The sequence below is a fragment of the Theobroma cacao genome, chromosome 7 (genome assembly GCF_000208745.1).
Source record: "Theobroma cacao cultivar B97-61/B2 chromosome 7, Criollo_cocoa_genome_V2, whole genome shotgun sequence".
Lineage (NCBI taxonomy): Eukaryota > Viridiplantae > Streptophyta > Magnoliopsida > Malvales > Malvaceae > Theobroma > Theobroma cacao.
In genome coordinates, this window is record NC_030856.1 from 20,706,709 (window position 1) to 20,721,256 (window position 14,548).

The window sequence follows — 14,548 nt, forward strand, 5'->3', positions numbered from 1 at the left end:
TTGAAATAAGAAAAGTCTAGCACTAAAGAGAAAAACCCTGGAGAAAGCCTCAAGCTTATTTTTCTTCTCTAACTTTCATCTTAGTCTTCCAACAAGCATTCAAAAGCCAAAAAGCTTAATAGACATTTAGACTTCTACACTAACACGATGGATAATATTCAAATTAAATCTTAATCTTAATACAATCTTATGTAAATCCAAATTTAAATATACATAATCAAATTTTAGAGTTTAAATCAGATTATACTCATATGTCTAGCTTGTTGGGCTATTTGGCCTATCTTGTCTAATGTAAACTCTTAGACCACGACATAATAGACATTCACACATATATATGTAAATAGCAAAATAATAGTTTGAACATTGTTAGGACGGATAACAACCATTATCTTAGCTAAGCCTTAGTTGTTACACCAAAAATTAGTAAATATAATTAGCTGTTACATTATCACATTATCATGTAAAAGGCAAATAATTATATAAATCTCTTTGTACAATACTGCTCTATCTCAAAAAAAGAAAAAAAACTACTCTATTTAAAAGGTATAATGAATCAAACCGCTCACCTCTACTCAATTAGGAATTTCATAAACTTAAGGAATGAAAACGTTGCAGGAAAAGCAGTTCCATGAAATAATGGGAACGCATAACCCGGGTAAACCTGTAGGGGTAACAAATATATGCACATAATTAAGGAGGCCTAAAAGTTCCATGCAAAATCATCCATGGAGCTCAAATCGCGACACATTGCTGCAGAGATGAGTGTAGACTCAAGAAGGCCAAGGTCAAAGCTACAACTGTCAAATGAAGCATCCATTTCGAGCACTTCTTCCCTAGCTTCATCAATTTTGTCGATTGCCATCTCGCATATCTTCTCTTTCTCTTGCTGTGGTTGTTCTTGTGGCTGTAAGCCTTCCACTGTTGGTGCTTCAAAGGTTTCAACGAAAGCGTTGGCCTCCCAAATGCAAGGATTTTCGTCCAAGAGATTATTAAACCCAGGTAATGGAATTGAGGAAGAAGATGAAGAAATAATTGTGCTCTCCACGGATAAACCATAAGAGAATATGGCGGATTCATTGGGATTCTGACCATAACCAGTTCCAACAAAGTTAGGGCTTTGACATTCAGAGTAGGGAATCTGCATGGCCATGGATCGATGAATTTGATCAGAAGGAGGTGGTGGCTCAGGAAGTGTAAGAACAGGTGCTTTCATCATCGCCCTTGGGGCATCTCTATTCTGTGAACTCATATTGAAAACTGTGAAAGACTGCTCTTGTGTTTGTGATGATGAATGGCATGCAAGTTTATTAGAGGCTCTTTGACGAGAAGAAAGCAGATTGTGCGTTTTTGGGTCCAGGCCTTGTGAGAGCAGCTTCTTCTTAATGCAAGAGTTCCAAAAGTTTTTCACTTCGTTGTCTGTTCTCCCGGGAAGGTGCTTGGCTATCTGAGCCCATCTGCGAAAAATTAACACATCCAGTGAAATTGCAATCATGTCCAAATTTTTTCTGAGATCTATATATTAATGGATCCTTTATCCTTGACTACCTGTTGCCTAAAATTCTATGAACGTCAATGATTATCTGTTCTTCGTCAGCTGTGAAGGAACCCCTTTTCAGGTCTGGTCTTAAGTAGTTTATCCATCTCAATCTGCAGCTCTTTCCACACCTCTGCAAGCCTGCAACACCATTAATTAGAAGTTAGAACTAAATACCTTGGGAGATTTTGAATTAATGTCGCTATTTCTTGTCTCAGCCATTTTAACAAGTGTAATCAGTTAATTATCCTAGAAATGAAAAGAGTTGTGCTTGAATACTATATACCAGCAAGTTTTGGAACAGAGCTCCAGCTGCCATGGCCATGGGCAGTAATATGTTTGATGAGCTTGTCATCTTCTTCAGGAGACCATAAGCCTCTTTTAACCTTCTGTTTGCTGCAACAGCGATGGCCCATCCCAATTCCTCCACTCCCCCTTTGACTACTTTTCCTCCCAAAACTCAGCTCATCAGCCTTTTATCATAAGCGCCTTTCATTCAAATAAAGAGGTTTCACTCTTTCCAATTATTTAAAGGGAGAACCTGGTGTCAGAGAGACAGAGAGGGATTGGTCAGTGAAAATAAATTGCACGGAATTGTTGACATGGCTGAGCGGCAGCACATGAAATGTGAGTACATGACAAGCGCGGTACAAGGCCCACATTCGGTTCGTTTTGTTCAATTTTGGGGCAATTGCTATCTGTCAAAGACAACTACAAGTATTGAAAAGAAAAAATACTAAAACTTTTTTGACAGTCTTAAAAGAAATAAATATGTGTAAATTTGTTTTTCTGTCATTTCTTACCATTAATTATACTCAAAATATAAGATTGCAAGACAACATAAGATTATCTTATAGATATGAAGCAATTAGCAAATTAAGATCACAATGGGTCCCACGGTCCCACCCCCCACTGATATTAAATCTGAAACAAGGTTTTGTCAATTGGAGTATACCATGGGTTCACTTGTTGGTCACTCTTTTCTTTTGCTGAGAGTGACCTTGTTGCTCACTCTCATGATGCTGCCTTGTACAATTAAAGAATAAAGAATATTTATACTTATCAAAACCAGCCTGGTTAGTTTGCTAGCATAACAAGGAAGAACCTCTCCTCAACACAAAAACACGAAACAAATGTTTACTAACAACGTCAAAGAGGGACTCCTTTGTTGATTAGTTTTATTTCTTATGGTTTTCGCATCTCTGTTCATTGAATTTTTCCTTCCATATGTACATGTCCAAAGGGAAACAACAAAAGTTCATCAGAGACTATTGGTCCAGAAAGCCAATTATCTTAGAAATGTGCTGGAATTTTAACTTGGGGTGCACTCATAAGGGGTAGGGCCACAGGGTATAATTGAGTGCTTTGGAGACTTCATCTCCATCCATTAAATTTCAACTCATTATAATTGTTCAACAATAACCCATATTGTGGTTTGAAAAATCCAACAAATGCACGGATTCTAAGAGTTGCTTCCATGAATTCAAGAGACGACTCCCACCTTGTATATGTAATATAGCACGTTTTATCTCATGTGTACAACTTGGAGGTAGAGTAACTTTTATTAACTCCGCCTTAACTCTCTTCAGAGTCCCAAAAGGTGTAATAAAGAAGATGGGTTCTCTAAGTAGAAATTTCTTCTAGAGGGCAATGAGAAGCATAGTAAATTTGTGAAAGTTAAAAGGGAAGTAATATGTCAGCCAAAGAAATTGGGAGCGTTAGGTATTGTCAATCTTATGAATAAGACTTTGGCCCTTTTAAGTACATGGTGGTGGCGTTTTGTGTGTGAACATGATCCCTTTTAGAGGAAGATCATTGAAGTGAAATATGGGGTGGCAACTCGAACTTGGATTCTCTCATCTGAAAATCGAGGTAGGATGTCAAAGGTACAGAGAGATATTACTAATCTACAAGCTATCTAAAGAATCCCAAATGTAATTGGAAATGAGGGTTGTTGCTAGGTCCAAGGCAAGGGTAATAGCATCATGTTTTGGCACGACATTTGGGTAAGGGTGGATTTAAAATTTTTTTTGAGTGTTGTCATAACTAAAATAATAATAATTAAAAAATATTTTTTCTCCAAGATCTATCGGGAGAGTACTTAGATCAAATTCAACACAACTTTACTTAGAAGATTGTTTAGTATCATTATTAATAGAATTACGTTGTTGTTGCCCAGGAACTGAGTCTTATAAGGCAATTTCTTGTATTTTAAAACATTTTTTCATGACTTATTTATTCAAAAACCTGTTAAAAATTACTACTCATTTCTTATCAGCATAAACTAAAATATTAAAATTAAATAAAATATGATCTTGCATAACATATTATCAAGTCCAATAACTAACAATTTGACAAATTTCTTTTCATTAATCAAAACTAAGTATAAGCATCCACAAACCACATAAAGTTAAATACAAAAATCAAATAATTAAACAATATATCTACAAAATAAATCAAATACAGAAAGACTCATCATTTCAAAATATTATTTGACATGCAATACTCTTTTCTATTAGCTAGATTCTACTTAAGTCTCAAACTATCAAATTAATCAAAAAATATTTAGACATGAAGTATTTAAAAATTTAATTTGGGTTGAAAATTACTTACAATTGAAGCCTAGATGAGTTATTTTGAGAGAGTGAACAATGCAACCAAGGATCGAGAAGAGGAACCATTATTATAGGTTTCAAAGGTAGGACTTGAATTTTTGGAGAGAGGAAGTAGTTTAGATTTTGACTTTTTTAATAAAATCTTAAATTTTAGAAGGATTTTTTTTTTGACTTTCCATGTAATGTTCAAATATTAATACATAAATTACTTTTTTGATAAATTTACTTTGACTTCGAGTCTTTGACCCCACTCTGTACAAAAATGTAAAAAAATTATTGGGTTCATTAGATCTTTAACAACCTAAAACTCTAGATAAATAGTGTGTAGAGTTAAAGCTTTTGGTAAATGAATGGTGTCATGTGACACCACTCACCTTAAGGTAGGTCCACACATGCGTTTGGGTGGAGGATAAGCCTTTAAAATTGTTTTTCCCTAGGTTGCTCCAAATAGCTATTACGAAAGAGGTAAATTAAGGTGTCTAATTATGTTCAAGAAGTTGGCTTTATGTTGTCCAATTGGAGATTTGGCTTTATATAAGGTCTATTTGAGTACAAAAAAGGAGTCTTTCAAGGTCCATTTGATTTTCAACAAGAAAAATAGAATAGTGTGGAAATTCGATGAACATGGTGAGTTCTCAATTAAAAAGATCTCTTCAACCCTATGTTGTAACTTGGATACTTTGCATGACAGCAACCTCCATGTGATATGGAGTCTTAGAATAACTTCAACGGTACAATGCTTCATATGTTGCTTATTTGGAGTGTATTCCAACAAAAAGGTTCTTGTATTGAAAGGAGTAATGATATTGGAAGAGGAAAAAGATTATCCTTATTGCTTCTTTGTTAAAGAGTATTGCAACCATTTGCTCATGAATTGTGAATTTGGAAAGAAATTTTAAAATGGTGGGGAGTAGTAGATTGTGTTCCAAATTCAGTCACTCTCTCCAATAGTGTGACTCTTTAAGTGGAGAAATATGTGTAGAAAAAATTAGCTCTCAATTTGTGGGGTAGCTATTTGGTCCTTTGGGGTTTTACAAATGAAATTATGTTTCAAAAGAAAAAAAAGAATAAAAGAATAATATTTTTCTAATAAAACTTCGCTCTTTGTTTTTGTTCAAGGCAATGGAGAGGGATGATGGCAATGTTGAAGCAAAATGGTGGACTAATATGAGAATAGCTTTTAAGTACAGTATTTCTAAAAATATTTTATGCAGAAACATTAATCAATGGGAACTTTCATAAGCTAGTTTCTTAAAATATGACATGAATGGCTCTACTAGAGGCAAGCCTATATATGTGAAGGCAAAAGGGTGCTAATAGATTAAGTAATATAGCCAGTTTATTCTTATGATCAATTACAATTTCATAACCTAATGCCATTAAGGTGGTACTTGAAATGTTTTGTAACTAATAGTGAATTGGCACTCCAAGGTTGTTGTGTTTGGGGTCCTTAAATTTGAAAAGTAAGTTTTATCTTCAGTGCATTGTGGTTTTTATTGTTTATTGTTCTGGATAAGGCTATGGTCTTTTTGTTAGTCTTATTTGATTCCCAAGTGTGGTATGTCTTGGTTTTGGGTGGTATTTGTGTCTATCTTGTGTTGGTATTAACTCTTTTAGGTTTTTTATGTTGTTCATGTGAAATTTGAAAAACAAAATTTTAAAATTTCTTGTACGTTGATGCGTATAGATTCGCACCTATACTACTTTTAAGGTAATTACATCATCACACTATGATGTTGTTAGGATTAATGACAATATCCTTTTGTAAGGTGGGCCAATCATATTAATTGTAATGTGGGTGTTCTTCCCTTAACACACCTTTGAGGGTGAATAGTTTTTCGATGAGAATGTGGCAGTCGGCCATCCGTAAATTGGAAACCAAGCTGGCTTTATGGAAAATAACAACCTTGTTTATGGGAGCTAGAGTCACACGTTTGAGATCAATAATGTGTAGCTTACCTATTTTTTACGTGTCTTTATTTAATATGCTTGCTAAAATGCAACATAGTATAGAGAACATTCAAAGGCAGTTATTATGGGGAGGATCAAATTTAACTAGAAGGATTCACAATGTGAGATGGGAAGATGTATTTAAAAGTAGAAAGATGGGTGGGTTGGGTTTAGTGGATATGGAACTTAAAAACAAAGCCCTCCTTAAGAAGTGGGTTTGGCGATATGGGAATGAATTAGAAGAGTTTTGGAGAAGAATCATTGTAAAGAAGGCATAATTGGACAATAATAGGTTAATTCTTGGGGATGGGAATATAAGATGGGCCTCGAGAATGTGGAGAAATATTGTGCAGCTACTGTTAAGGGATGGTAAGTATGTGAGTGTTGTGATTGGTGGAATTGGCATAGTTGTTGGGAATGGAAAAAAGGTTGGGTTTTGGAATAAGGAATAGGTGGAAGGGTTTATACTTAAAAAAGCCTTCCCATGCTTTGTCGATTAAGAATGAGGTAAGTGTACAAGAGTTTGGAGAATGGCAAGGTGATAATTAGGCTTGTAAAATCAATTTGAGGAATATATTTAGGTGGGAAATGCAGTAGTGGGGTCAATTTCGAGCTATTATCAAAGAGCAAATTTTAAAAAAAGAGTTTGAAGATAAAGTGGTTTGAAAAGGATTCCCTAGTGGTCAATATACACTTAGAAGTTTTCACAGATCTGTGATGGTTAGTAATAACACGTGTGCAAGTGTATGGAAAGAGCTATGGGTTGGCCTTGATCCTTTCAAAGTTGAGGTTTTTTATTGGCAATTGGTTAAAAGCCGATTACCGATAAAAGAGTGGTTGGAGAACAAAGGCATCATAAGTATGGTTGTCGCAATGTGCATGCTATGCCATAAAAAGAAGGAAATGGTTAGTCATCTTTTCTTTATCTGTTATAAAACTTGGATGATTTGGGAAAGGTGGTGTGATTTATGGAATTTGCCATGGGTTATTCACAAAGACTCGTGTTTTTTGTTTTGAATCTTGGTTGGGTTATGCTATTCACTTGAGAAATGGAATGGTTTTGAAAATGGTGTTTTATGCCATTACTTGGATCATATGGATTACTAGGAATGAAATGGTATCCAGAAGGAAGAAATGGGATAAGAATCAACTCTTTAAGCTGATAAAGGTAAGAATGGCTTGGTGGATTAATGTTAAGTGGTTGAACCTCAATATCTTGATTGGTGATTTAAATAGATGCCTTATGCTTGGAAATAATCTTGGTAAAAAGGCAAAAAATAAAGCTATTGGGGAATTTATAAGTTACAGGAGGGGCGGCTCAAGTTTAATACAAATGGTGTGTTCAAAGCTGAGGAAGTTAGTATTGGGGGTTTTCTACAAGACTCTATAGGTACGACAGTTGCTCTCTTTTCTAAATCTATAAGACATGCAAACGCTAATCTTGTTGAATTGCTTATAGTAAGGGAGGCACTTCCTATTAATGGGGCTTTGACTTGGGCTAACTAGTTTGATCATTAAGTGTGACTCCATGAACGTGGCAAGGTGGGTGCAAAATTTAGATAATATGCCTTGGAGACTAAGAAAAATTGCTATTCAGATTTCCAACCTTTTTCATCAAGTTCTAGTTTGGAACATCAAATATGTTCCTTGATCGGCCAACCGAGACACCGATAATTTGGCTAAATGATGGGTTCAAAGAACTCATGATCTATTATGGATTAACTATGAAAGTAGGGCAATGGTTGGTGGGTGATTACAGTTGTATTTTTCTCTTTGTTTTTCCGATTATTAGGTTGGTTCATGTTTGATGTAGGAAGTTTTTTAAGTATGCCTATTTATTTTATGGTTGATTTTAATATTTCTATGCTAGCACAACAAGCCTTAGGTGACTTTTGTTGGAAGCTCTGTTTCATTGTTGGTAGCTGGATTGAATGGTTTTCATGGGGGTTGTTGTGGTGGTATTTTATTGAGTCTTAGGTAGGGGTTTTAGCCTCTGGTGTACGATTTATTTTTGAAATTTGTGGTTTTTGTACAACTTTTAGGTAGTTCAATTATTTATGGAGACCTGCATTGGTTCCTTTTTTGTATGCAAGGGTATTTTTTGGGTTGTATAAGTGGAGGTTGTGTTTATCCCCAAGGGTTGTTTGCTTTAGGTGGGAAATCCTATGGGAATGGGGTGCTTGCATATCGGTGTTTGTGATTTGTAGCATTTGTGTATGCAGTTACCTTATAGATGATATAATCTAGCTTTTAAAAAAAATGACAATATCCCTCTAGAATTTAGCAAAAGCGTCCAAAAAATTACATACAATGAATTTGAAATTTTCTTTTTAGAGCCTTAGAGAAAAAAAGTTAGCTAAAAGCTCAAATTAAGACTAAACGTCTAGGCACTTTTTCAATTAAGGGTCAAACATTTCAATTGTAACAATTAAGGGCCAAATATTTTCAATTTCTTACAATTAAAGGTTAAGTTAATAGGTGGATAAAGCATGTATCACATACAACAAAAAATCACGTGAATTGATTACAAGATGTAGTATTACACGCCATGTTGAAAAATGTAATTGTTACATGCCATGTTAAAGATTTTAGTTATTACATATCATGTTTAAAAATGTAGTTATTACATGTCATGTTGAAAAATTTAGTTGTTACACACTTTGATGAAAAAGTTATTACATGCCACACCATGATTTAAATCGTTTTGACTTTACAGAAAAGACTTTTTAACAAAACTACCTCAACTATTCTTGGTTTAGCAAACGGTGACAAGATGACGGCCACGCTTGATAAGCTGACGACAACAGATACCTAATTGAACAATGAGACGATGGAGAGCAAAAACGATTAAAAAGGAGAGGAGGCAAAGTGTGGGTAATTTAGGTCGATGGCGAGAAATGTTAATTGGTAGGAGTAATCAAATAAGGGAAAACAAAGTTGTTTTCGCTTAAAGAAAACGGCATCATTTGCTAAAAATTCAATTCAATTGCCACGTTGGAGGCAAAAAGCCAAGTCAGTGTCCACATCATGCACGTGTCCTACATATGCCAGACACCTCTCACCTTAGCATTTAATTATAAGGAATCGAAGACGTTTGGTTCTTGATTGTTACAATTGAAATGTTTTGCTCTAAATTGATAAAAACTCAAAGATTTTGACTCCAAATTGAGCATTTAATCAAAAAAAGTTTGATTAAAAAAAAGACAAAAAAAGAATAATTGTTTTTGAATGAATTAATTTCGACTTTCAATGCCAATTTATAAATAAATATGAGTATTTATCAAAGATTACGACTATTAATCAACTATTACTACTATTCATCAAAAGGTTATTATTTATCAAAAGTATCAAATTTAAGTTTTGAACAAACGCATTTTATCAAAAGTTATAACTAATCATTAAATGTTATCACTTTTGAGTTTTAACCCAATAGGCACATTTTTTTTTATTAGTCTCCTTCGAAATAATTCTCAAAGTAATTTTCTTTGTTCTACCTCGATAGATTTCCTCTCAGCTTTTAACTCACAATGTAATAATACTAATATCTCCGAGAATTCCCACCTTTTAACTTACATTTCTTGCAATTACCTCGATATTTCACTAATAATGACATTGATGTAACATGACTTAGATGATAATAATAATAACAACAACAACAACATTAGATATGTTGAAACTATAAGTTGTTTTCGATCCACACAAGCAAAATTTCATTTGCTTTCTCTATCCAATTATTCTTTTTAAAATTAATAGAAAACCAAAATCTGAATAATCAAGTTATAATGAACTTCCTTTCTCATTAAGCGTTATAGTAACTAACTTTATCAATTTGCAATTCGCACACAAATAATATCACTTTTTCTTATTTGTTTTAATAGATATAAAAGTATTTAAAATATGTTCTAGTAGAATTAAAGGTCCGATAAATCGTAATAAAATTATTTTTAATTGATTATTTGTGATGTCATCAGTTCTGTTATCGTGTATATTTTGTGAGCAAAATTATCAAGTCAAACCAAAAATGCCTCGCATGTCAACGCAATTGCCAACGGGAAGTGTGGCAGTTAAGTAGGGGTCCTCATTTAATGTGTGCTTGAATAAGAGTTTAATTGCTTGTTGCTAAATTGTTTTTCAACTAAATTCATAGCTTTATCAAGCCGATGTTTTTCCCGATTTTCTCTTTTAAACTTAAATGATTTATTACTCTCGTAACAACCCTTTCAATATAATAGAAAAATGTAAGCTAACATATTGAGAAAATAATATATTTAAAAGAATTGGATATTGGGTATCTAAAGTATATTAATTTTATCTTACAGAAAGTTTCTCTAAGTGATACTTGTGTATGAAATTATATGATATTTTAAAGAGTATTTGAGACATTTGAAGCTTGAGAAAGATGAGGCAATGGGTGGTAATGGATAAAGTGAAATTAGATCTGAGTATTTGATTCATTAATTGATATATAATTTATTTATATTAAAAATATATTCAAAATTTTCTTTTTTCAATTAAAAAAAAAAGAGATTGGGGTTTTACAAATTTCGCCTTCAACTCATGAAGAAAATTAAAAGCAGAGGATGGAGGCAAGTGTAACCGAAACCACTGAGTTGTCTTTGTGTCTCTGTATTCAACTAATGACATGATGTGAGTACCAATTATTCTTCAACGGGTACAGTTTCATTTGTACCAATTCTTCAATCATGAGTTAAATGTGTTGTTTTCGGCCCTCTTCGGTGTTGTTGATAGTCCTTTTTAGGGGTAACTGATAGAGTGGGCCACTTGCTATCCTCCATTAAAATAATATGAAGAAAGGAAGAAATACTATTAACATGGTTCAGACAAAGTCCTTTTTTGCTCCGTTAATTAATTCTTTTGTCCACATTAATGAATTGACCAGCCAATCATTCAACCCATCGGGTTTCTTGTTTAAATTGTTTCTTCACGCATCATAATTACTTTCATTTGCGTTGAATTTTAATTAAAATTTAAATGAAATATTCTGCTATTTTCCGCCAAAATAAAAAGAAAAAAGAGAGCGAAAGTTTGCATTGTTAAATCCTCCTCACCCACAAAGCATCCTTTTTATTAAAATTAAGTAAATTTGTTAGTAAAAATAAGAGTTCATGTTTGATACATTGTTAATCTATAGTACTTATAAATTATCACTTAATCACACAATGTCATTATTATTAATGAGATAACAAAATCTGATTCATTCATAGTACATAGAATCTATACAATAACAGTGCATCAAATTTAAACTCTAAAAGATAATAAATTTACAGTTCATCACATATTGTCACTAATAATCTCTAGGCTAATACCCAGTGACACAAAATTTAATTGTTATCAGTACCAGCTCGCAACATCAATGACAAACAAAGTGTGGTCAATTTGTCATTAGCAATTAATTAGTATTTATATGGACAACCTCAAATGCTGTTGACAAATTTAGATTGGTTTGGTTGATATTATAATTATTTACTTTCTGTTTTTTCGGAAACTGGTGTAAATCAAAGCCAAAACACTACAAACCAAGTATAGCATAATCGATGTAAAATCGCAGATTTTGTCATCTGAAAAATCATAAATTTTATGTCTAATCTCAAAAAGATTTTACCATGGAAAAATAAAAAAGTGAACAATAATTTAGTGAAGAGGCCACCTTAACACGGCATTAGGTAAATACGCTATGCATTCAGTTTACGCGTAATAGTGACGCTTTCACCCAAAAATAGTCCAAGAATCATATATTTTATTTTAGTCCATGGTGACTAAATGATATTGCTTAGCTAAAGTAACTAATTGGAAAAGCATCCTTCTAGTAACTCATCAAACATTGTTCCAATTTTGGCAATAATCAATTCTTGGACTTTACTGCCTCAAATGTTTTTCTTGTACCAAATAATTAGCTGTGTCTCCAAGCAAAATCCAAAGTGAAGAGCTGAATGCATCAAATCAAATATTATACTAGTCAATAATTTTCTTTCAATTCTCAGTCTTTGTAGCTATTTCAATTTCTTGATGAGCATAGCTAGGAAGTGACGTATGAGTTGAGATTAATTAAGAAGCCTGAAATTAATTTAGTATGCACTACCTAACAAAGGGATAGAGTCATGAATTAGTTTGTTAAGTTTCCGCGACGGCATTGGAGTGTGTATGAGATAACAGATTTTCAACCCTCTTGTGCTCAACAAAGAGCAATGATGATGAAGTATTACAGTGGATAACCAAGTCTACACTTCAACCAAAATCAATATTTTAAAACCCAGATAAAATATTTAACTAGGCTGACTAATTTGACTATTTTGCTTCCTAACACCACATGAAATCTATTTTACGGAAATTTGAAGTTTAATGAGGTTGTCTTGGATATGGTTGAATTTAAGTCTTCTTCATTTTTTTCTCTCTTCTTTGTAACATCAGATTTGCTTGAACAACACACACAAATTAAGTGACACAGAAGGGCCGTCCCATTTTTTATTTTAAAATAGATAAATATTTCTCTTTTTTCTATATTTCATGTGCATGTGCATGGATAATAGTTTTTAAATAAATAGGTACACCAAAAGAAGCGCACTTTTGATTGACCAAATCAATCTTTGGCATGATTTTTTTTTTAATTTATTTCAAACCATAAATAATTAAAAAAGAAAAAAATGGAGGAAAAGCTGAAGATAACCAAACAAAAAAAATCATGTTGCTGTTCACTTTTCTATTCTCGTTTTGCCTTTTACCCAATTTTTATGTTTTAATTTAACTTATTTACTGTACATTTTTGTAATTTCATTTTCCTCTTTTTTTCTCTCTCTAATCCCTCAATGTCCCTATTCCTCCCTTTTCTTGTCTCTTCCCTTCTTTTTCCTATTTTCTTAGTTGTCCAAGATATTAAAGTAATATATAAGAAAATATTAACAATATTTAGACCTAGCAATTTGTGTTTTTGTGTCTTAATTGTATTAACACGACGATTAAGATATGAAACATAATAAAACTAAACCTAAACATGACATGAATAATTATTCATGTTAGCATCTAAAACATGTACATGGATACGTTTAATAACTTTATAATACAACATGACATACTAACACGTTTATTAAACTTATCAAGATTTTTTATATGATATGACATGATTAATAAACAAGATTAAATGATCAACATAATTTTTTTCCTTGCACGATTAAGATGCTTAACACATTTAACACAATTAACCTAAAATATTTTCAATTGAATATAATTTTATTATTCAAATTTAAAATCAATAATTACAAAAATAATTATAACAAAATAATAATAACATCAAATATAACAAAATTTAACATAAATAACATACATAAAATTCATTATCATACTAATAAAATCCATCATTAATATTAAATGTGTTTACACGATAACACGATTAATTAAATATGTTTAAACATGTTTAACTCCGTGCCTTTTTGTGTTGTGTTATCTTATCATGTTTAAAATTGTTAGATCTAGCAATGCCTTAAGTGTTGAAAAGTGAAAAAAAAAAAAACGCTCAAAGATTCCTTCTGTCAAAAACTAGCTGAGCAAAGTCTTAGCCAACCATGTCTTGCGTTTTAGTTCATATAGTTAAAACATAAACTAGAAACAACCTGTGGTGTGCACACGGACAATAGCAACACTAGTTAGTAATAATATAACATTAGTGCTAAATTTATTATTATGAATTTCTTGATTTAATAGAGAAAACTCTTGGTGGCATTTGGTATTAGGGATGTGCACTTACATTCCCCGCAATATGCCCAATTAAATTACGTTGCTGCATTTGTTTTGAAACAAGCCAATGTAATGCAAGATCTTCCTTCCCAAAATAGCATGAACTACTTGATTGCTGAAATGGACAACTACTTTGATTGTTAGATGAAAAAGCTATAGCATGAAAGAGAAAAACATAAAAAGAAGATCAATCAACTTAAGAAGAAGTTTGCTTAGATAGTTGATCCTTAACAATCCATTAAAAGACATATATCATTTTGTGGAACAAATTATTGTAACTCTCAAAACATCTAAATTTTTAATTTTATTGGATAACTTTCGCATACATTCATTCACATATTGTTTGATATCTATTGATTGACATGTTTGACAACTTTTGTAAAACCCGACCCTATAAACACATGTCATGACATACATGCACTGAGTAGCATGTTATTACGCTAGGAAAGCACTTCAGAATAGACGAAACCCGGTATTGTACCTAATGGTACACTTGAGTTGATTTAACCTCGAACTAGTTCAAATAGGAATCGTAGGATGAAATTTAATATTATGCAGTCCAGGAATGACTAAAAATGATTGTTTGGAGTTCGAGGGTGCATTTGGGGTAAAATGGAAAATTTCGATGTTTAAGGGCAAAATCGTCATTTTGCCACCTAAGATAATAATTTGATCATGGAGTTAAATTTTTGACCAAGAT

At 32.6% G+C, this 14,548-nt stretch overlaps 1 protein-coding gene across 1 annotated transcript; it reads right to left on the reverse strand.

Moving 5' to 3' along the window:
* LOC18594987 (transcription factor MYB26) lies at window positions 457-2,065 on the reverse strand. The gene is made up of 3 exons (XM_007022713.2): window positions 1,821-2,065; window positions 1,546-1,675; window positions 457-1,454 (listed from the first exon to the last, which is right to left on the reverse strand). Exons 1-3 carry the CDS (start codon window positions 1,948-1,950, stop codon window positions 701-703), a joined length of 1,014 nt encoding a protein of 337 aa, XP_007022775.2. The 5' UTR covers window positions 1,951-2,065; the 3' UTR covers window positions 457-700.

Bases quoted from the DNA above. Each gene is read 5' to 3' on its own strand.
- LOC18594987 (XM_007022713.2), bottom strand. From the start codon at position 1,950: ATGGGCCATCGCTGTTGCAGCAAACAGAAGGTTAAAAGAGGCTTATGG. The intron at 1,676-1,820 runs GTATATAGTATT...ATGGTGTTGCAG, and splicing joins CTCTGTTCCAAAACTTGCTG to GCTTGCAGAGGTGTGGAAAG. The intron at 1,455-1,545 runs GTAGTCAAGGAT...AATTTTTCGCAG, and splicing joins CATAGAATTTTAGGCAACAG to ATGGGCTCAGATAGCCAAGC.